Source organism: Neomonachus schauinslandi, chromosome 12 (genome assembly GCF_002201575.2).
Source record: "Neomonachus schauinslandi chromosome 12, ASM220157v2, whole genome shotgun sequence".
NCBI classification, from domain to species: Eukaryota; Metazoa; Chordata; class Mammalia; order Carnivora; family Phocidae; genus Neomonachus; species Neomonachus schauinslandi.
The window spans coordinates 62,712,387-62,736,676 of NC_058414.1; the positions used below are offsets into that span (position 1 = coordinate 62,712,387).

The 24,290-nt window shown below is 39.2% G+C and overlaps 1 protein-coding gene across 6 annotated transcripts in view; it reads left to right on the forward strand.

The window, feature by feature from the left end:
* Window positions 1–24,290, forward strand: part of BBS9 (Bardet-Biedl syndrome 9) — a 475,024-nt gene that overhangs the window by 396,352 nt on the left and 54,382 nt on the right. For all 6 annotated transcript variants that reach the window (XM_044920165.1, XM_044920167.1, XM_044920168.1 and 3 more), the window contains one exon: window positions 10,796–11,018. In XM_044920165.1, the coding sequence (XP_044776100.1) occupies window positions 10,796–11,018 (223 nt within the window). The remainder of the gene's footprint in view (window positions 1–10,795; window positions 11,019–24,290) is intronic.

A 24,290-nucleotide genomic window follows, 5' to 3' on the forward strand; every position in this document is an offset into this window, starting at 1 on the left:
CGTACTAATGTCCGTATTGAGTAGGTCCCTGGCAGTCGGTACTGCCTCTTGTTCTTTTTGTTGAGGTGATTTTTTCCGTCTTGTCATTTTGTCCAGAGGAGACTAGATTAATGAGAGAACAAAATGCTAACAGGGTAACAACGTCCCCGGAAAACATACTCTAAACAAATCAGAAAAGACCTGAAGCCAGGGGAAAAGAAAGGGAAAGAAAGAAAAAAGAAAAAAAAAAAAGATAAAGATAAAAACAAACAAAAACAGAACAAAACAAAAAAAACCAGAATATGATCAAATATGATCAGGCTGGTGCATAGATCAGTGCCACACACTAGATTTTAGGTGTATTTTGGTTTGTTAGATGAAAGTGCCTCCCAAAATTTTAAAGAAAGAAAAACTTATATATGTACAAAAATAAGGGTTGATATGATGAAGGGATGGAATATGACTGTAAAGATGAAAATTATAAAAAATTTTATAAAGGAATTGATAAGAAGTTGTTTGAAAAAAGAAAGAAGAGGATTTAAAAAAAAAGGAAAAAAAAGGGAGAGAATGTGATCAGGCAGCAGAGTAGAACAAAACCATACACTAGAGATTTAGGGTATATTTTGATCTGTTAGAAAAAACTATCTCAAAATTTTAAAAAGAGAACAACATATATATGCCAAAAATAAGGGTAATTACTATGAAGGGATAGAATATAACTCTAAAAATGAAAAATAAAAATGTTTTTTAAAAAAGGGATTGATAAGATGTTGGTTGAAAAAGGAAAAAAGAAAAATTCAAAAAAAAATTAACTTTGAAAGACTAAAGAATCATGGTAAAAAAGCCATGGATTCTATGTGCATTATTCCCCTAGCGTTGGAGTTCTGCCGTTCTCATTGATCTGTAAACTTGGTCTTGGCTGGCTGTTCTCGCTGATCTTCTGTGGGAGGGGCCTGTTGCCATGGTTTCCAAAAGTCTTTGCGGGAGGCGGAATTGCCCCGCCCTTGCCCGTCCCGGCTAAGTAATCTGCTCGGGTTTGCTCTCGGGAGCTTTTGTTCCCTGCAAGCTTTCCCTACAGCTTTGGAGGACGAGAGTGAAAGTGGCGGCCTCCCAATCTCTGCCCCGGAGGAGCCGGGAACTCGGGGCCCTGCTCCTCAGTGCGCCCCCAGAGAAAAGCCGTCAGTCACTCCTGTCTCCCGGTCTCTGGCTGCACTCCGTGCTCACCCGGCCTGTGACTGTGCGTTTCTATCTCTGGCACCCGACCCTGGGTGGAGTCTCCAAACCCAGCAGATCCCTGTGGCGCACTCCCCCGCGGCTCCTCCCGGGGGAGGAAGGTGAGTCTCCCCGGATCTGCCGCTTGTTGGGTCCCTGCTGGAGGAGCAGGGGCCCGACTGTGCCGCGGATCACGGTTTATGGCAACCCCGAGCTGAGAGCCCGCGCCTGGGCTCCGCCTCTGCAGCCGGCTTCCCTGCTCCGTTACCTGGGAGCTCTGCCGCACTCAGGCACCCCCGGTCTTTCTGTGACCCCGAGGGTCCTGAGACCACACTGTCCCGGAGGGTTCCACCCCCCGCTTAGCCACCAGAGTGACGTCCCTCGGCGGAGCAGACTTTTAAAAGTTCCGATTTTGTGCTCCGCGGCTCTATCATTTGCCAGAAGCGGCCGACGGAGGCCCCTCCCCCGCTGTCTATCCTCCCGAATATCGCCTCGGATTCACTTCTCCGCACGCCCTACCTTCCAGAAAGTGGTGGCTTTTCTGATGAGAGAGTTGTTGCTATTCTTTTCTTCGATCTCCTGTTGAGTTTGTAGGTGTTCAGAATGGTTTGATCCCTATCCAGCTGAATTCCTGAGACTAGACGAAATCCAGGTCTCCTACTCCTCCGCCATCTTGCTCCACCCTCTCAAGTATTCTTAATAGTGAGTCCCTGAAACAAGCAACTATAATTCAGACTCATCAGAGTCAAGTCTGACCATTGTTATGTTTCAGGAGTCATGGTGTCCTAAGACCATTCGTAGGTGTCAGTTTCAGTAGTTTATGCAGGTGATAAGGCTGTTTTTTTTGTTTTGTTTTGTTTTTTAAAGATTTTTATTTATTTATTTGAGAGAGAGAGAATGAGAGAGAGCAAGCACATGAGAGGGGGCAGGGTCAGAGGGAGAAGCAGACTCCCCACCGAGCAGGGAGCCTGATGCGGGACTCCATCCAGGGACTCCAGGATCATGACCTGAGCCGAAGGCAGTCGCTTAACCAACTGAGCCACCCAGGCGCCCCTGTTTTTTTTTTTTTTAAGATTTTATTTATTTATTTGAGAGAGAGAATGAGAGAGAGAGCTCATGAGAGGGGGGAGGGTCAGAGGGAGAAGTAGACTCCCTGCTGAGCAGGAAGCCCTATTCGGGACTCGATCCTAGGAGTCCAGGATCATGACCTGAGCTGAAGGCAGTCGGTTAACCAACAGAGCCACCCAGGCACCCAGGTGCTAACGCTTTGATGGACTCTTCTGAAAGTTTGACCCATCCAAACTGGCATAGATCATATGCAGTAAAATCTTATTTAATTATATGCAGATTATTCATTTGAGTCCAGAAGCTGATTTAAATTTTGGTTCTGTGAATATGTTAATTGTGCCCATTAATTTTCTGGGAGAAGACCTCATATGATATTTTCTAAAGCCCAGTTTAGTAAAAGGAGCCTAAGGTGATCTGATGACAGTAGATTGCAAGACATACAATGAAATGGGAAAGAAGTGCTCTGTAGCATAGTGGTCAAGATTTATTTTTTAATTTCATTAGTTTTCTTAGGATGAAAGTAACTTTTCTTTACTTAAAAACAGCAAACAAATATGCAAGCATATATACCAACCTATCTAAGTAACTATCGTATATGAAGCAATTGTGGTGGTTTACAATGTGATCTCAGGCTGATCTCTGAAAATATTACTTGTGTTTTCCCTGGTTGCTATGACAGATGTTAATTTTCAATGTCATCTTAGGAAAAGGTTAACAAATTTAATTCTTCTCTGAAACCTGCATTCTTGACTTTTTCCCTCCCGTCTCCACCCTTTACCAGTCTCTTATTTTTGACATGGAGCTGTGTAAAGGTCTGTTCTGTCTCCTCCAAAATCTAGAGCGTGGGGAGATAAGGAGCAGGGCATTTAGAGCCGCATAGTCCTGGATTTCATCACAGCTCCTCCTTTTAATAATTGTGTCATTTTATGGTGCAATACTTTATATCTAGAGCCTTAGTTGGAAGTTGCAATGCCTACCTTCATAGGATAGTAGTAAGAATTAACCAAAATAGTATTTGTAAAATTTTCAGCATATTTTCTGGCACATAAGAGGGTTTTACTCTTGTTGCTGCCGTTGCTGTTATTTCTGGGGCTATTATTCATGGGAACCAGCTCAGAAAAGATAACCTTTTGGAGAGAACTCTTACAAGAAAAAATGATAGCATGGAATTAAGTATATACAATTGCTAAGTATGTCTCAAATCTGTGAGCATCTGGCAAGGGAAATTCATTTTCTGGTCTTTAACTGATGAGGAAACCAAGACCCAGAGAACTAAAATAACTTTCCTAGAGACGAACAGCTTGTAAGGGAAGATGCCACAATTCAGCCTAGGTCTTCTGACTTCTAAGCTAATGCACCTTTCATGATCTATGCTGACTCTTATATGGAAATTATAAGTAAGCATAACTCATTAGCATGAAATGGCAAATAAGTGAAGGATAAGTGATACATATTAGGCTAATGACCTCAGCGGGAAAAGCAGCATCAAACTTAGGATTCACTTTCTTGGACCTCACCTTCTTGGGCCTCCGTTGTCCCCTATCTTGTACCTTCAAAGAAATGATTTTTATATATTTGTTTCTAATTATTTTCCACGGGATAATTAGTTGAAATTACCTAATCTACCATTGCTAGAAGCAACTTTCCTCTGGAATCTTCATTATCAATTTGATTTTCCAGTCTTAATGTTTTTTTTGTAAGTTGCTTCTGAATAGTGCATGTTGATCAGGAGCTTTTCTTGAAGCAATTGTTAGTGCTTAGTGAGGGTGATTGGCTCCATTGGACATCATTGATGTTTTATTTTAAAACTGAATATGGCTAGGGGTACCTGGGTGTCTCAGTTGGCTAAGCATCTGACTTCAGCTCAGGTCGTGATCTGAGGGTCCTGGGGTTGAGCCGTACGTCAGCCCTGCATCGGGCTCCGTGCTCAACAGGGAGTCTGCTTGTCCCTCTACCTCTCCCTCTGTCCCTCGCTCGTACTCTGTCTCTCTCTCAAATAAATAAATAAAATATTTTTAAAATGAATATGGCTATCCAGGATCAAGTTTTGTTTTTTTTTTTAAAGACTTTATTTATTTATTTGAGAGAGAGAGAATGAGAGAGAGAGAACACATGAGAGGGGATAGGGTCAGAGGACGAAGCAGACCCCCTGCCGAGCAGGGAGCCCGATGCGGGACTCGATCCCGGGACTCCAGGATCATGACCTGAGCCGAAGGCAGTCGTTTAACCAACTGAGCCACCCAGGCGCCCCAGGATCAAGTTTTATGATAATTCAAGTAATCTGTAGATAGCATTGAGGTCAGAATGGGAGTACAGATCAAATGCAAAACATAAGCTTAAGGAAACAGGACCAGAGTACGTTGGTTTGAAGCAACCTCACGCTTTCTGGTTGTATTGCAACTAAACTCTATGAAGGTCACTTGTTTTCCATTTGCCAGAGTTTTTTGTTTTTTTTTTTTAAAGATTTTTTAATTTTTATTATTTATTTGACAGAGAGACACAGCGAGAGAAGGAACACAAGCAGGGGGAGTGGGAGAGGGAGAAGTAGGCTCCCCGCAGAGCAGGGAGCCCGATGTGGGACTCGATCCCAGGACCCTGGGATCATGACCTGAGCCGAAGGCAGTCGCTTAACCGACTGAGCCACCCAGGAGCCCCTGTTTGCCAGAGTTTTTAGATTGTCATCCATTAGGAAGCAATATGCTTCATTTTTCACAAAGCAGTGTTGATAAGCCCAGGACCCTGTTCTCCTTTTGGTTGAAATGTGAATTAGACTTTTACAGCTTTTGAATCATGACAAAGAAATAGAGAACTCCAAAGTCCAATAAATCACTTCAGTTTAAAATTTAAAAAGAATGATTGGCAAGGGTTTCATTTTATTATTGATAGGTTGGAAAATATAATGCTGATTTTTTTTCAAAGCTTTATTTTATAAAAACTGTTGAGTATAATAATCTGAAACTTACTAAGATGCCATTGAGGCCATACAGCTTGGTGTCATTTTTTTTTTTTTAATTCTTAAAGGTTTGTGTTAGTTTTTTGGTCCTTTTTTCCTATTTTTTAGAATTTTAATTCCAGTATGGTTAACATACAGTATTATATTAGTTTCAGGCGTACAATAGGGTGATTCAGCAATTCTAGACATTACTCACTGCTCATTACCGTAAATGTACTCTTAATCCCCTTCAGCTTGGTATCATTTAAAAAATTTTTATTTTATTGTGTTTTAGGTTCAAAGGGCTGTTTTACTTTTCAGAGGTAAATAGCTCAACATTTTGAGCCCTCTGCATGAGAGGAAGATTCGCTGAATACGGTCTATTCTTTGGAAATATCCTGAACCTAGATAAATCCTGAAAAATTCTCTTATCTTCCAAAATGTATAATTTACAAATATAGCACTAAGTTTTATTTGTACTTGGGTTTGCATTGACCCTTCCTGTGGTTATTTTTAGCTTATCTTGGCTAAGTATGACATGATACAATATAATACAAAGTAATAATGACCATAAGACTCCGTGGAGCAATCATAAATACCAAAGACTTCTCATTGTGAATCCTTTACATCTGTTCAGGAGGAAATTTATTCCTCTTTGATACAGTTTTATTTTTCAGATAAATGAATATGATGTAAAGGTTATTTTACCTTCAAATATATAATGTAAGATATTTCTGAGAGTTTTCTCCCCTCAACTGAAACCTGGACAATGGCTACATAATCTCCATTTACTGCTTTAGGCAGATCTCCTCTTTTACTTTTCCTTTCTCCCTTAGAACTGATCAGGTGCATAGTTGGTAATGGCATTTTGTGTTTTTTCCCCCCCCCTATACTACTATAGTTAAGAATGTGGTAGTGGTTCCACTGTAATCATAAAGTTGTAGAAGTTTATAATTTGAATAACAGTTTAAAGATGTTACTTTGCACTTTGGATTTCAATGGTGTATTTGTATTTTCTAATTTTTTTTGAAGTAGGATTGAATATATGTGCTTTTTTTCATAGTATCTTCCACTTAAGATTTCAGAGTGCCTTACCATTCACATTGGCATGGCAAAAAGTGTTATTCCTTTCTATGGAGACCTGAGATGTAGCCCGCAGAGATTAAGTGATTTATCTGAGATCATACAGTGAAGGCACAGTTGAGGTGAATGAGGTTAATCAGAACCTACTATCCTAGGGGCAGCTGTCTTCAACTAGGTTGTTTTAATGCATAGGTGGTCTGAGAATACTCTTCTGGTTTACTTTTTTCTTTGGGCTACTTTGGTTGATATGCTAGGAAATAAACTTTACAAATGTGGTCAAACTTGCTGCTTCTCACTGTTTCTCATAAGCCACTTTCTTGTGCTGGTATTTAGGCATAGTGACCAGTACAGAATAGCAGGGCAGGTAGAGCAGAAGTCAGAAACTCAGCCACGGCTGCCTGCTCTCTGGATAGCAAAAAGCATAGCTCAGTGGACTGACTTCAGTCAGGAGGAGAAACAGATAGGAGAGGCCAATGCCTTGAATTTAAAAAGCTGCCTCGTAAAAATGAGACATCACTCTGGTATAGAGAGGCATCTGGGACCAGCATGGTGTATAGCAGCCTCCACGCAGGCAGGCGAAACATGAAAGCTAAGAACTGGGAAGTCTTGTTGGGGGATGCGTGCAAGCAGGCAACTTGGCATATAGCGAAGTCGAGCAGCAGGGTCACACCTGTTGGGTCCGGTTCCTTGGAGGGCATTTGGCAGAAGCAAGGCAGCCCCAGTCCATCAAGGAGTGACATTGTAAGCAGGCTCCCAGTGTAGGGGCTCAGGTAGAAAGGACTAAGACAAAAGTGAACTTACCACATGTTTTAGGAAAACCCTAATTATCAATACTAAACTAGATGAAGCAAGCACCCAAAACCTAATAAATATATTAATTTCTAACTGACAGGGGTTATAAAGAAAATAAAACAGAGTAACATGTACATTTAAATTTATTTTAAAAAAAATTAATAAGATTTTATTTATTTGAGAGAGAGAGAGAGGGCCTGAGCATGAGCAGGGGGGGAGGGGGAGAGGGAGAGATAGAAGCAGACTCCCCACTGAGCAGGGAGTCTGACTTGGGGCTCGATCCCAGGGCCCTGAGACCATGACCTGAGCCAAAGGCAGATGCTTAACTGACTGAGCCACCCAGGTGCCCCTTAAATTTATTGATTGATTGATTCACACATTTTTTATTTAACTTCCTACCTGCTGTTGTTTTCTAAAAGCCACACATGAGATAGCTGGGATTTGAAAACTAAAATCAAATCAGTTCTTACTGAAGAGTACATGCTTAGTATTTTCTCCCCTTCCAGACACTTTTAGCACAATTTTCCCCAAATTAAGATTTTCTTCTACTCTTACAGTTAGAAGAGGCAAAATTATTAGTACAATTGATACTCAACTGTAAAGGATAAAGGTTAGGTAGATGCATGGTGTGTGTGTGTGTGTGTGTGTGTGTGTGTATAGACATTAAAACTGAACATTAAACTTGTCCATTTAAGAGCTGTAAATAAAGGTGGTGGATTCAAACACTAAAAAGATGGTTAAAATAGCTTATCTTTAACATGCTTCTCATACTTGAAGATTCTACATTTCCACATATTTTTGTCTCACATTTTGTGAGGTAATTATGCTATGTGTTTGATCAGTAAATTATCACATTGCATTTTTATTTAACAAAACTCTCATTTCAGAGGCTCTTCATTTGTCTCATAGCATTCCTTTTATTATCATATTTGAGTTTATGTAGCAATACAGACCTCCTAAATAATAATCCTGTATTTTAGTAGCAATCCTTCTGAAGTATTGGCATTATGCCTTATTATATTAAAGAAATATCCATGCCAACTATCACATGGTTTTGACTTGATCTGCAAGTTGGCAGTAAGAGAGGAAATTCATAGTACTTCTATGTTAACTAAATGCCATATCTACTTAAATTATCTAATATGCTACTGTAATCTACTTATGAAAACAGTAGTTTGCTTAGACAAATAGTCTATAAAATAGTAGGAACTGTTTTAATGCTGAAATGACCACAGAGCACACAAATGCCAAATTATATACAAAGGATCTTTCCTTCTTATACTCCAGAGTTCTTTGTCAGTGGCTCCAAAAGCAACTTAAAAATATGTTCTCTGGTTCACCTGGTTTACTATTTTGTCTTAAACCTATTATCTTGAAATACAAATTCAATTTTAGGTATTGGTCTAGTTTAGATTTGGATTGTTGTATAGAGAGTCTTTGTGGTAATTAATGGTTTATTATCCTTCAGTGGTTTGGGGTAGGAAGCTCTTTTCACAGTCTTTGACATCTCCTGAAAGGATTTTCAAGATTGTTGTAATTAATTTGTATCCTAATTTAGCCAGTGGTATCTATAATGCCTCAGTAGGGTAAAAACCCTTAATTTTGGCAATTAATGGGAAGTTCTCCAGTGGAGGGAAGTTCTCCAGTGGACATATAGAGAGTTCACACTTCGGTCTAAAGAACCAACTCCATAAGTGCAGAAGGAAGACATGTGGCAAGTATGGAAAAGGTCTAGAGTTTAATCGTCTGGTTGCTCACTGTGAATCAAGAGTTGAGGCAGCTGTCAAGAGATCAGAGGCAACCAAAGGCCTGGCTGGCAGGGAGAATTCCCAGTAAATGGGAGGGATTGGCTCTCTCCTACCCCGCACTCCCAACCCCAGCCTGGTGTCTTGGGGGTCAGTTTGGGGTTCTCTCATTAGCTGTATAAATTTTTAATTGTTTAAATTTGGAGCGCATTCAAATACAAGTGGTCAGGACGGAGAGAAAACTTGAAACCATGTTTATATAGGGAAGAGCTGGAGGAACTGAGGTCATTTATTCTGGAGGAGAGGGTACAGAATTGCTGTCTTCACAGATAGAAAGGGCTATCATGTAGAAGAGAGGTTAGATTTATTGTGCATGGCTCTGGAGGGTAGACTCGGCCAACGGGGCAGATTTTGGCTCACTATAAGAATAGCTTTCTACTGGTTACACATGTCCCTGGAAGGAGTGAACTGCCTCCAAAAGTAGTAATTTTGGACTGTGAAGACAACCATGCTTAGGCAGATGGTTGCTATTGCAAACAGGGTCCTAGGAAAATCCCACAAGACTGGATCTGTAAAGTCCTCCCAGCCTAGTTCTATGTCTTACCATCTCTCTGTCCAGCTAACACATTTCTTGCTCACCCTCTGTTTATCAAGCATAGTGCTCGGGGTGCAGAGAACTCCGGGCACTCTCATGGAGAGACTAAACATGCAGCCAGCCACTACAGCACAGGGTGAGAAGTAACCTAATCCAATTTGGGTATTTGAAAGGTGGCTTAGCTGTTAAGGTTGAGGATGGAGTGGTGCTAACTGTAGGCTTCCCAGGGGTTCCATCTGAGTCTCAGGTTTCTTACCTCTTATATAAGGGGCTTGGACTATTCTATAGCATTCTATGCAAATAAATTCATTCAGTGTCTTCCTTTATAGTTTCATTTTGATTGTCAGGCCCATGGTGCTCTAGGTTTTGCCAACCTCTGGGTACAAATGGATTCACACTGGCAACAATACCCAGATTTCACTTAGGCTTGCCTATTGTGCTGCTTAGGACCTCTGGACCTCTATAAAAATCTTTCCCAGCTATCTCTAGGACTGCCTGGCCATGCCCAATGGGAGCCCATGGGCTGACTCCTCCTGCTTCTTGCTCTGTTATTATCTGAACCCACCTGAGGGTGGAGCCTCCTCATGCCAGTCCTGCTGGTGCCAGTACCCTCTATGATGATGACGAGGTCCCTGCCCAGCATTGGTATTCCTAGGATTGCAGCCTTCACGGTGGTAAGGTGACACTGCACTTCTCGAGGTCTTCACTGTAGCACAGCCATACTAGTCCCAGCAAAAGTGGGGTGAATAGCCCACTTCCTCATTTTGTGTCACTTTTTATCACCTGGGCAGTGAAGTGGGACTAGACAGGCTTATGTCTCACAAAATTCCTCTTGAAATAAGCTCCTCTGGTTTCTGCCTGCAACCCCAAGGCTGTGGGACCAGTAGCTGAGAGAGACACCGGGGTTTTCTCTTCATTCCAGTTTCCCCCAAGATCTCAAAAGGTCCTTTCTGTGCTGGCCAGTTCTCCTTGAGCAGAAAGATAAAACAAATGAAGTATAATCCAGGCAGTTTCAGGATCCAGATCATCAAATGTACCTGAGATGATTATTGTTTTTGTTATTTATGACTTATGTCTGGCACAGGGCTAAATGATTTTCCTATATCATCTCAGTCAATCACCTCAGCCTTTGGAGCTGCAGACTCTTAGTATCCTCATTTGTAGATAAGGATGAGGCTAAGAGGAATTAAGTAACTTGCTCAAGGTCAAACAGCTGACAGAGCTAGAGTTTGAAACCAGACTATTATGAAATAGTCCAGAAAGCAAATTCTCGAAAGGCCTCCAACACTTGGATATAAACACGCCATCTTATAACCTGGTTAACAGTCAAGCGCCTCCTTTGCTCATTTTTCATCTTTGGGTAAATTCAAAATTGGTTTTTGCATCCAGGGCTGGGAAGAAACAGTGGATGCTGCCATTTCCCACCTCTTGAAGACTTGCCTATCAAAAAGTTCGAAGGAGCAGGCTTTGAACCTCAGCAGCCAGCTGAACATACCCAAAGACACAAGCCGACTGAAGAAACATATCACCTTGCTCTGTGATAGATTAGCCAAAGGTGGACGTCTCTGCTTGAGTACAGATGCAGCGGCTCCACAGACCATGGTCATGCCGGGTAAGAGCTTTGTCCATGCTCCCTAAGCACGACTACTTTCCCCAAATTAAAGGAATGTGCCTGAGGTTGTATTTGGGGTTTACATTTCATATTAAAGTGATGATAGCCAAGAAAATTGCTTTCACATTTCCCTTCAGATATCCCAGAGTAACCACTTGGATAAATATTCTTGGGGTATTTGCTTGCTAGACATTTCTAGAATGGTATGTCTTTTTTCTTCCCTCTGCTTTTAAATATATGATCCATTTTGTTTTGCTTCTAACCAATAAAAAGTGGATTAGAGAATAAAACTATTTTTAAGAAAAAGTTTTACTAAATGTGGTCTCGCGATACCATATTTCATAAATGTAAATAGCATAATACAAGCAGCTAATGTAATCCAGATGAGTGAGTCCCATCCCTACTGCTGTTTGCTTGGACTGTGGTCATCAGAATAAGGGGGGCAAGAGACAAAGAAAAAGACGGATCAGGAGATGTGAACAGGCTGCAGAGACATGGCACCTACAGGCCAAGGTAGAGAGAGATCCAGCTTGCCCCAACATGAGCAGTAAGTGCTGGCCATGGGCATCCTGGTCAGCCCTTTCCATGGTCAGAGGGGCTAAGCAATCAATGGTGCTACACTTGGGTCCCTCGGGGGCAGCAGCTCCCATGTCCTTCTTTCCTCTTAGTGGTCTGTCTTACGGCAACAGCAAAGATCATAAAGTAAATGCATTAATTCAGTGCAACAGCTGTAGTATCTATTTCCTTCTAAAGCCAGGACCATGGTATGAGAAGTGATATGGTTTTCTCTTCTTCCTTCTCACATGCCTTATGTGCCCCTCCCCCGCATGCTGATGCTCTTCCTCTTGCTTCCTTTTCCCCTCAATCAGCATTCCTAGAAGTAAAAAGGAATGCAAGCAAAAACTTAAAAAGATAAACATGGAGACAGCATAGCATAATCTAATAAGGACAGACTCTGGAGGCAGACAGACCAGTGTTTGGGTCCTGCCTTTATCCCTTACCGCTTATATGACCCTGGATATGTTAGTTAACTTTCCAGAGTCTTAGTTTCTTCCTTTTGAAAGTAGATATAATAATGCCCTCCTTGTCACTGGGGCCTTAAATGTTTGTAAAGCACCTAGCACAATGTTTGGGCTTGAGACACACTCAAAAAGTAAAGCTGTAATTCTTACCATTGTTACAGATATATATGGCGGGGGAATAGTTGATTTGGCATCATGGGTGGCTATATTCCATGATTTGAAATCTTTTTTTACCTTATTTACACTTGGATAGAACCTAACTTTTATTCCAAAAGAATTTTCTAATATGACCATTTCAGAATAGAAATGTCTTTCCACAAAGAAACAGTTCTAATATAGTTTGTCTTAATTTAGGCCCTCTTCCTCTTGCCTTGTTCACATCCTCCCAACTGGTCCTTTGGCCTCTACTCATCTGTCTTCTGTCCCCTATTACAGGATTATATTTGTAAGAAATAAATATTTAGGCTTAATGAGATAGTAAATGAAAAATATTTACTATGATTAGCACTCAGTACATGGCTCTCCCTCCTTCCTTGCCAATTAGAAAAACAAAGGAAGCTTGAGGGAGAAGGACAAATATATAAAAGAGAACACTTAAGAAAGAGGTGGGAGCGGCCCCCTGACTGGCTGGCATACCTACCGGTCAGTGCAGGCCTGGGCAACCCTGCACTTTGTTCTCTGCCTCCCTGCCCGAGCCTCTTCGAGAATAGCCAGTGGCAATGCTGTGAGCAAAGACCTTGACACCTGGAGAGAACAGATGCTCCCTTAGTCACATTTATTGATTATGAAACTTTAGTCATTTGTTTAAATAACTAGGTTCAGAAGCATCTTGAGGGCTATGTCCACATAAGCCCTCAGGGCAGAATTTTTGATGTGTGGAAGGAAGGGGCACAGCAAAGAGGAAGAGAAGGGAGGGAGGGAGAAATGAAAAAATGCAGGTAGATAGAAAATGTATTTGTTCACAAACCAGGAGTCTATAAGCCAGGTCTGTGCCTCTCATGCCCAGTCTAGCTGAGGTCGGTCCACTGGGGAGACTGAGGCTTTGTGCATCTGTGCTGCTCTGTCAAAGTCTTCATTGCTTCTACTTGACCCAGTTTTTGACTCTGGTTGAGTGACTCTGTCCTGCTTGCTTTGATCTAATTATGGTAGTGAGTTTTAAAAAATTGTTAAATCAGTGCTCTCTGTCATTAACATGCTCCATTATTGCCTATAATACATTTCCTCCCTAGAACTCAAATTTTTCACACACTTATTTCTATACTTAGCACATTTCTGAGGTAGAAGAAACATGTAGAGTTATTGCTGTTTTGTAAACAGACAACGGATTTAGGAAAAGCTAAATATCTTGCCCAGAGTTATATGGTGACCAGAAGAGTTCAGTCTAGAATCCAAATCTAGCCCACTGAGCTTCCCTCTGGACCACACAGCCCATAGTGGTACAAACACATTTCCAGCCTGAGCTTCCTTCTGTGTAAGCAGTTCTTGATCTGGCCTTCTTTTCACTCAAATCAGTCTAGCAGTGTGGGAGGAAAAGAGCAGAAACAGTTTCATACAGTGTCTTTTCTTTGCTATGAGGAATATGTTAAAGATTGATCTTTATTTTGCACTTCATTTTTATTATCTCCGTAGGTGCCATGATCCCCATCATCACAGAGATAATAAGAAATACTGTGCTACTTCAAGCCAGTAATTGTGCAATTTACAGTGTTAGTGTAGCTGTAATAGTTGTTTCAGAATACACAAAGGGAAAGTGGCATATTAGAAAGGAGTGGGTTACTGAACGCATAAGCCTACAAGCATTTTTCACAGACATGATCTTTTTTTAAAAGCTGGGCAGGAACTCAGAAATCATCCGGTTCACCTCCCTCCCTTAACAGCTGAAGTAACTGAGGCCTAGGAAGATGAAGTGACTTAGTGGTTGGTATTACAAGGCAGGAGTGTGTGTCATTTTACCATGTTCCCTATTAAATGGTAGATGGATAAACATCTCAGAATAAAAAACCCTTGGTCTTTTCTAGCCTCATGACTTTATGAGCCCGGCACCTTGGATGTGCCCTTTCTTTGCTCCAGTAAAGGCCATGATGACAACATCCTCCCTGGCATCCAGAGTTTGAAAATCTTTCCCACTGGGAATGACCTTATGGACTTTTTGCCTCACATTTCTCCTGTTTGCCTTTATAAACCTTCAGATGCTCTATCAAGATTTAGCTCACCCTTTTCTGGGTATATGTCTTTTTTTAATTGTAGAACCATCAAACTTAACTGTCTCCTACCTGTAGCTCTGGATTCACATTTTTTTCTGCTGGGGAATATTGCACTTTCATTAAATGTCCTTTCTCTAATCTCAGCTGTATACATCCCCTTAGAGCAAGAGTCACAGAAAGCCACCAGGGTGATGTTTTAAAAAAAATTGAAATGTGAATACCTACCCGGCTTTCTTATACACGTTTGTTACCTGCTTTGTCCCTGTAGGTGCTTGAGGCTGGAAGATTTACCTTAGATGGCCAGAGGCTTCCTTTTATGACCTCAGTGTCTAGGATGATATTTTACTGGCCCTAATTATAGTGAAGACTTGACTCTCTCAAGCACATATGTAAAACTTAATGCATACATAGGTGGGCCTAACTTATGGTATTTGGAGACGAGTCTTTTTAACCTCATGAATACTGGAGCTTTTTATAATTTCTGTATGGGGTTTTTTTCATTTTTTTTTTTCAAAGACTTCATTTATTTGAGAGAGAGTGAGGGACCACGAGAGAGAGAGACACCAGTGGGGGGAGAGGCAGAGGGAGAGGGAGAAGCAGACTCCCCGCTGATCAGGGAGCCCGACTCGGGGCTTCATCCCAGGACTCTGAGATCATGACCTGAGCCGAAGGCAGATGCTTAACTGACTGAGCCATCCAGGTGCCCCGTCTGTATGGGTTTTTAACCCTCATGTGTCTAAGTGATGCTTTGCCCCTCAAGAAGTGGAGGGGGTTATGATGGCCCATCAAATGGAAGCTTGGAGAGCAGATGGTGTGGGCCCCACAGCAGGGCAGGCACAGCAAGCTGAGCAGAGAAAAAGGCTTAAGGACAATCTAGGCTGGTCAAGTGCCTCAAGAGACTATTCTCTTAATGTGATCAAATGAATCAGAAGTTGCAATGGGCCATAGCTTCAATTGTATTTGCTTTGGCACTGCTGGATTCCTGGGCCTTAAGGAAGCCAATTTGGGGTGGAAGAAGAAAGCAAAGAGTTTGATAAATAAGATGAGCCTTTTTACAGGTATGGGTCAGAAAACTTACTCTGAGATGTGATATGGACCACCCCAAAATTAGTATTTTGTACATTTTTACTATATTAAGTGGGTAGGAGAAAATAGAGAGTAAAAATTTGAATAAGGTATCTATTCTATCCTTTGTGGAGATATATTTAAAACTCCCACTTTTTAGTATTTTAAATTTGAGTTAATGACCTTTTTGCCTTAAGGGTTGATGTTATTTTGAGGCTTCTTTCAAATGACCCATTTCAGTAGCATTTAAATTTAGCTTTCTCAGGTCTCACTTAGATGCTTGGTAAGGCATTTGGTGTTTACTTTCATACTGTCAGTGTGATCTAGCTGTTGATTTTACACTTTATTTGAATTTTTATAAGTTTGAAGTCTTTCATTTAAGAAATTTAGACAAATTCAACATAGGAAAGGCCTCAGGAAAAATTACTAAATAGCTTCTGAATCTGTTTGTTCATTTTTGTTTAAAAAAGGAGTGAGTTCCAAAATGGTAAAATACTGTCAATCCTCGAACAACATGGGTTTGAACTGCACAGGTCCACTTTTATGCAGATTTTTTTTTTTTTGATAAATACAGTACAGTTCTGTAAATGTATTTTCTCTTCCTTATGATTTTCTTAATACCATTTTCTTTTCTCTAGCTTGCTTTATTATAAGCATATAATATATAAGATAGACAACATACAAAATGTATTCTGGTCAGCTGTTTATGTCATTGGTAAGGTTTCCAGTCATCTTAATAAGTGTTTGGGGAGTCAGAAGTCATATATGGATTTTCCACTGCACAGGGAGTTGCCACTCCCAACCCCTGCATTGATCAAGGGTCAGCTATGCTATTGTGAAGTGGACTTTGACTTCAGAAGTACATGAAGCTAGCTTGGTCCTTTAGCGGATATATAATATAGGACAAGTTTCTTAGCTTGTTGGCTTCTCAATTTTTTTCAACTATAAATAGGAATAATAACGGTACTTTACCAGAATTTTTAGCCAAATTAAATATAATAGTACTTGGAAAATGCTGAGTAAGTGCTTGACACAGCAAATTCTCACTAAATGTGAGTTTCTATTAATAATTATTATAAATACTAATCTAAAATCTAAAAGGCACTTGTGAGAATTTGATAAAAGAATTCTAGAGTTACAAGAGAAAAAAATGTAAGATCAGACAGGATATTTTAAAAAAGAAGAGTGTAAAATTTGCCTTTTTGGGATACTTATTATAAAGTAACACTGAATGACAGTGTTGCAGTTGCAACAAGGGAGCTTGATACACCAAATAGAACATTCAAAATTTATTAAAGTCTGGAAGGTTTGAGACTAATTGGTATTAGAAGAAGACTACCTGAAACTGGAACCAACATTTTATTGTTTTTATTTGGGAAAATAAAAAGGTTCAGTTGAAAAATAAGTTAAAGTTAAAATTAATAGTAAGTTTATTTTATCATGTATTTGCCAAAATTTATGTTATGCCTACAATTATGTGCTAATTCTTAGAGACAACAATGAAAGAATTTTGTGTGATTTTTGTTTTTGTTTGTTTTTGGCATGTTGATAGATACTCACATTTGACCTTATAAGCACCTTTACAAAGAGGGTGTCCTTTTTAGGAAAAAATATTCCAAGGCATCATCCATTTCCTTAGGTGGGGTCTTTCTTAATCCTTTCATATGCAAATCATTTTCTCCAGAAACATCTATCCTGTCATCCTCTGGTCAGTTTTCTTCTCTTGATTAATTGGAATGATTGCCAGATTTTCACTGGTCACTGTCCTTGCATCTCTAATGACACTTAAGCTGCTTTAAATCTTGCATCGTTTGCAGGATTTATAATTTCCCTCTGCAGCCCATTTATGCTGTATTTGCAACAATTTACAACAGTTGGTGAGAGATGGACCCATGTAAAAAGTTGATAGCAGCCAGGGATTCATCTAGTGTTAAATGTGGAAAGATACTTGAGGAGAAACTAATTTTATAAGTAGTCTGTTAGTTTTTGAGTGAATATCTTTGTGTTATGCTTTTGCTTTTCTGTGACTACCTTTGGGATAATCAGAACTTCTATAAGCAGGAAATACTACCTCCCTCTCTGCCAATTAAATATATAAGAATTTAGAATGTGCTAATCTGAACTCAGACCTCATGTGCTTCTGTGATATTTCAAAGCAATGGAGAGAGGACAGGGTGAGTTTAAAAATGGTGCTAGGAACTGGCCCGCTGTTTGGAGAAAAAAAATAGATTACCTAGTCCATACCATGTGCTACAGCACATTTCAGATAGCTAAGAGATTTAAATATAAAAAAAATGAGATCACAAAACACAGAAGGAAATAAAGGTAGATACATAGATGTGGAGGCAGGATAGGTCATTCTAAGTCAGCAAAGGCAGGAAACAAAAGATTGAGCTTCAGTTACATACTTCTCAATATCTGGTCCAGAAGCATATAAACCAAGGTGCGTGTTAATGGTAATTACCCTGGGTGGTGGAGTTACAGGCACTGAGTATCCTCCTATTCTTTCTTTTCCATATACTGTGTACATTTTCCTACAAAAAATGTATATAACTCATCAGAAGGGACCATGATCAAAAGTACTACCAAGAAAACAACTGTAATTGTATCAGAAATGGTGGTAAGGAAAAACCAAGGACTCATTTCATAAACCAGGAAAATTAATGTTTTTTTATTCCCAAAAGGAAATAAGTTGTTCAAAGGCAATGACCATGTGTTTATGGGGCTTATTTATATTTCCATCCTGATAAATGAGCCCAAGTGCTTTCCCGCCCAGGACTCCTTGTATAAATGTGTGCAGCCAGGTTATGGATTCTGCCTCCATCCCATCTCATCTCCTCTCTCAAAGTAGGCGAAATTATGCCAGTTATTGATCTCTAAGTAACTTTTTCACCTTTCCATGAGTGACCTCATAATTGCTAAATCTGGTGAACACTTTGCCTACAACTCATTTGGCTGCTCTATACCCTTTTACACTGAGACTATTTCCTTAGAACATTTTTATTACTTGACTTTTCTTTCACTATTGGAAACTGTCCCTGTCCTCCTCAGGCCTGTCTTTTCCTGTCTGCTTTGTGGCTTCTTGTCCCTTTTTCTGTCTCTCGACCATTGGTACTCCATCTTCATGCTCTCCTGGACAGTCTCATCCAACTACCACCTGCATTCCATGATTTCTGTTTGTATCTTGCTGTGTAGCTTCTCTTCCAGGTTTCATGTGTCTCCATCAGTATCCCACAGGCCTCTCCACTTCTATGTGCCTGAGTGCACCTCACCTCCTTCTACATGTCTCATCTCAGTGGATGATGTTACCCAGTGCCCTGGCCAGGGGCCTCAGAACAGCCTTGACCCTCTGTTTCCTTTATTCCTCATGTTCAGTCAGTCACCAAAACTTGATGGTGTCACCTCCCAAATGTATCTCTTTTCACTGTCCACACTGCTATTACCTTACTTAATGCCCTTGTCTCCTGTTGCTATTAAAATGGCCTACCAGTAGTCTTCTTGAATTAACATTCCTCCTTTATTTTTAGTACTACCATAAAAAACAAACAACTTATGAATGTTCATAGCAGCATGATAGCTCAAAATGGGAACAATCCAAATATTTATCAATGATGAATGGATAAATAAATGTGGCACATCCATATAGTGGAATATTCTACAATATGGATGAATCTTCAAAACATTATACTAAGTGAAAGAAAGCCAGTCCAAAAGACCATATATTATATGATTCCATTCATATAAAATGTCCAGAATAGCAAATTCAGAGAGGCAGAAATTATACTAGTGGTTGCATAGGGCTAGGGGTGGGGTAGGGGTGGAAAAATGGCTTGTGAGAGCTAATGGGTATGGGATTTCCTTTTGGGTGAGAAAAGTATTCTAAAATTAGGTTGCATGATGGCTGCACAACTCTGTGAATGTACTAAAAACCACTGAATATATGTTTTAAAAGTGTAAATTATGTTTTAATGAAGTTATTAAAAAATGACTCATATCTTTAGTACACAGATAAAACATGTTTTGTAGAAATTTAGGAAATTCAGATGGGGAAAAAAAGATTAAAATTACCAATAATCTGACCACCCTGAAATAGATACAAATGCTGCTATATATAGATTTATGTATGTGTATATACATATATATATTCTATGTGTGTGTATGTGTATACATATCTTTCCAGTTTTTTATTTCGCATATATACTTTTGTTTTATAAAATTGGGTCATACTGAACCTACTGCTTTATAACCCACTTTAAAAACTCATTAAATCATTATTGCATTATTAAATATTATACATATTTTAATAGCTACATACTTAATCAGTCCCCTTTTGTCAAATATACAATTTCTGATTTTAGTATGATAAACAATTTAGTGAGTATTTTTTGTAGCTAAATCTGCATACATCTGTAATGAATTCATAGTTTTCCATGAGTATGAGTTTCTTTGCAAAAATAGGGACCTGAGTATGTTACTTACCTGCTTGAAAATATTCTACAGCTCCCTATTACTTAGCACATTAAATCAAAAGTCTTAAGCCTGAAGATTCTTTATGAAATAGACCAACATTATCCTTCTAGCTGTTATCTCTTACACTTTCATCCTTAAGATTCTTTACCAATACTGCAATATTCAATATTTTCCAAATGCACCATGCTTTGCAGGCTTCTGTAATTTTCTTGGCTTAGAGAGTCAGGCTTTGGCTGGTGGCAAAATTACCACTAATTTATGAAGACTCAGCTGAAATGATGTTCCACAAAACATTCCCTAGTCCTCGAGGCAGTGCTAGTCCCTCTCTCATCTGTTCTCCTTGGTCTCTGGGCACATGGCTATTATAGTGCTTATCATATGGTACCATAGTTTAATATTTTTACTTCATCCCTCACTCCTATATTAGTCTATTAAGTCTGCCATAGCAAAATACCACAGGCTGGGTGACTTAAACAACAGAAGTTATTTTCTCACAGTTCTGGAGACTGGAAGTCCAAGATCAAGGTGCTGGCAGGTTTGGTTTTCCTGAGGTCTGTCTGCTTGGTGAGCAGGTGGCCACCTATTATCTGTGTCCTCACATGGCCTTTTTCTCTATATGTGCACACTCCCAGTGCCTCTTCCTCCTCTTGTAAGGACACCAGTTCTTTTGGATTAGGACCCCACCCTTATGACCTCATTTAACTTTAATTACCTCTTTAAAGGCCCAGTCTTCAAACACAGTCATTTTGGGGGTTAGGCCTTCAGTCTGTGAATTTGAGGGAGGACACAGTTCAGCCCATAACATTCCCAGATAGAAGGTAAACATGCATGGAAGGCTCAGTATGTATTGTATTCTTCTTTGTGACCTCAGCACCCCACTTATGCCTGCCATATATATAGTTGATGCCCACTCTATATTTCTTAAACTTTTTATTTTGAAATAATATAAAATATCTATAATATTTTGAATAATACCACAAGATGCAAAAATACTACATAGAATCCCATGTTCCCTTCATTCAGCTTTCCCTAATGGTGATATTTTATATAACTGTAGTATAGTATCAAAAATAGGAAATTGACATTGGTTTACCTTACATTTTTAGAATGAATCAGTGGAGCTTTTCATAAAAGAGGATAAGTCTTAAACTAAGAATAAGTTTTGGACTTTTAAAAGGGTGATGGCAGATAATATACATAGAGTTAGTGATCTGAGCAAGGAGATGTGGGTCTGTAAGTAAACTGGCTAAGTTTCAGATTAGACATTTATTTGAGTAGATCAGTAAACACTACTTGATATAAGAACTTGAAAAGCTAGATAAAAGAGATTGAGCAAAATGCAGATGGTAATGGGAGCTAGTATAGGTTCATAAGCTATAAGTGATATAAAAAGCAGTGTTCTAGAAGTACTAATCTGAGCGTGGTATGCAGGATGAAGGGAAGTGTGACAAACAGGAGAGAATACAGATAGTCCATCAAGTTTTTTAGTTGCCATTGATGGAAAGGATTAAGTTGGCAAGTGAATTTTGTTTGTTATTGATAATGTGCTTCATTTCAAGTACAATGAACTTGAGATGCATCCAAGAGGGGATGTGTGTCAACAGCTGGATATGAGGAATTCTAGCTTAAGGGATATACTGAAGCTTGAAAAGTAGATTTTTGTATCCTGACCTTTAGAGTCATCATTAAAACTTTGCAATTTCAGTCCGTTAAGAGTCTACCTTCGGCTCAGATCATGATCCCAGGGTCCTGAAATGGAATCCTGCATGGGGCTCCCTGCTCAGCGGGGAGTCTGCTTCTCCCTCTGCGCCCTCCCCCCTGTTTGTGTCTGCACTTTCTCTCTCTTGCAAAAATAAATAAAATCTAAAAAAAAAAAATTTGCAATTGGATGAAACCTCTGAGAGAGTGCATAGGGAGGAAAACACTAGATTTGGGATTTAGCTGCAGAACCACAAATCTGGGACAAGAAGTGGATTCTATAGGGAGGAGGGATTTTTAAAAATTTTTATTAATTTTTTAAAAAATTTTTAAAAGATTTTATTTATTTATTTATTTATTTGTCAGAGAGAGAGAGAGAGAGAGCACAAGCAGGGGGAGCTGAGCAAGGAGCCTGGGATCAAGCCCCGCATCGGGCTTCCTGCTGAGTGGTGAGCCTGCTTCTCCCTCTCCCACTGCCTGCCGCTCCCCCTGCTTGTATTCTCTCTCTCTAATAAAAAATAAAAAATCTTTAAAAAAAATGATATTTAGAGGTGTTTGAAGGTCAAGGGGTCGTGGCAAGATGAGAATGCTAAAGTGCAGCATTCATGTTAAATGGGAAACTTTGAGGAGGCAGAGGAATAATCTAGAATATAGATAAACTGAAGGGTATTTAAGAAGAGAAAAAATGAGGACCTAGATATAAGTTGGGAATATATGGAAATTTTTAAAAAGGAAAATTTAGTGAAACGCAGCTGATGAGTTTTGGAAAAGTAAAGTCTTATCATGATCCGTGAGAAAGCAGGAAGGGGTGAATGATGAAGTGGCAAATTAAAGTTGATTTGCATGAGCCACTCTGGGAAGGACAAGTCAGCCATTTAGTAATTGTGCAGATACTTACTATTCTGAGGCCATAGTTTCCTCACTTGAAATTTTGAGATAACACCTCCTGGATTTGAAACAACATACTATTTCAAAATTGTTTTGAACATCGAACTTTATTGTATAAATAAAGAAAACATTCAGTTTTTAATAGGCTGCTCCTTATCCATTGTAATAGGGAGTCTGTAATAGGACTAATGGAAGTTTAGTGGGAGAATATTTGAACCAGGATTAGAGTTGCATTTGACAAGAGAAGCAATTAGGAGTAACTATAGGGAAAGGTCTACCATCAAAGACCTAACAGAATGACACTCTCCCTGTGTGTACTTAGCAAATACTTGTCGATAGACAAGCTGGCTGGTAACTAATTACAATGGGATGACCAAAGGCCAGTTCTTGGAAGTAGGGCTGTTAACACAGGAATCAAATACCAGGGAAGTTCGAGGAATTTCCTTTCTTGCAGATGTTTAAACTAATGTGGATACTCGACAGTTTAAAGATAATTTGGGAGAAACCCTACCTGAAAGCAGGGTGATAAATTACATAACTTTTAAAAAATAAAAAATAAATAAATAAAAAATTTAAAAAATACATAACTTTTAAAGGACATCACTATGCCTCTGTCTTTAGTCATGTCATATGGATGGATCTGTAAAATGCCCATTCTTACCCTCACCCAGCTCTAAATGTGAGCTGTCTTTTCTGATAGAAAATATTACAATAGAAACCCTAACTCTATGTAATTTGCAGCATCTTTAAAAATTGCATATGTTGGCCAAAAGAAAGAGCATCTCAGTACACTGGAGCATCCCTCAGGAAGATAATTATTTCTGGGACTGTGCGTTCTATAAAAAAGAAATTTTCTCACATATTCTATTCATATTTGGGGTTGTTTTATCATCAAATAGGAGGATGAAAAAATTCGTATTTATTCCAGCAGTTGCTAATGTGAAGGGATTTCTTCAGATTCACCACAAACTGGTAACAATTTGTCCAGTTTTCTTCCCCTCAACCTTTAACCCCCCCATCAGCTTTGGCTACTGCAGTGGCTCTGTCTTCAACAGTAAGGTTTTACTGGTTCACCTCAAAATTGTAACAAACATACTTCCTGTTTTCTTCCCTTCAACTTTTACTCCTAATGTCAGCTATCTGTCCAGGGAATTACATCTTCAACAATAAGAAGGATACATTTATCGCTTTCAGTGTAAATTGATGAATAGTATTAAAGTTGTATTTATTGTTTTTCATTTTTCTTTAGATTTTAGGGTGGCTGGATAAAGTATTTTAAGTGCTTAAGAACAATTCATCAATCAGTGACTTATATGAGACAGTCGTTAAGACTTATTTCACATAATGTTATTTTCATTTAAAAACTTAAAACATACGCATAATGAGACTATCCACAGATAGATAGGGCAGACAATACAGTTTGATCCATTCCTATGTCTTAGTCATTTTTAATTCGGGCCAATACACCTGCCCTAAAATAGGAATAACACTCTGATGACACTGAACAGCCCTAGGAAGTAAAGAGAATGTTCTTTCACTTTGAATTGTCATCCTGAGGGGAGCCAGGTCCATGCTGCCAACCTTTTAAAAAATCTTTTTATACTAAACTTTATTTAAAGAAACCTCATTTTTAATGTGTTTATTCAAGTAAATTATTGGAATAGTCAATCCCTTCTGATTTATGTATAATGTGGGTAATTCTTAAACAATTAAAAATTAAAATGAAAAATGATTCATTTCTGGTGGTTCTTAGAGCATAAAAATCTCCAGTTTTAAAAAGTAAAACACCTTTAGTTGTATTCTGTACATATGTCTAAACTCTATGTTTTTTTAAAAGTAGCTTTTAGTTTTTAAAATGTTTAATTTTTTATTTAAAAATAAATATTTTGGTTGCCAGAATTTTTATATTTCTTTCAAGTCTGCTT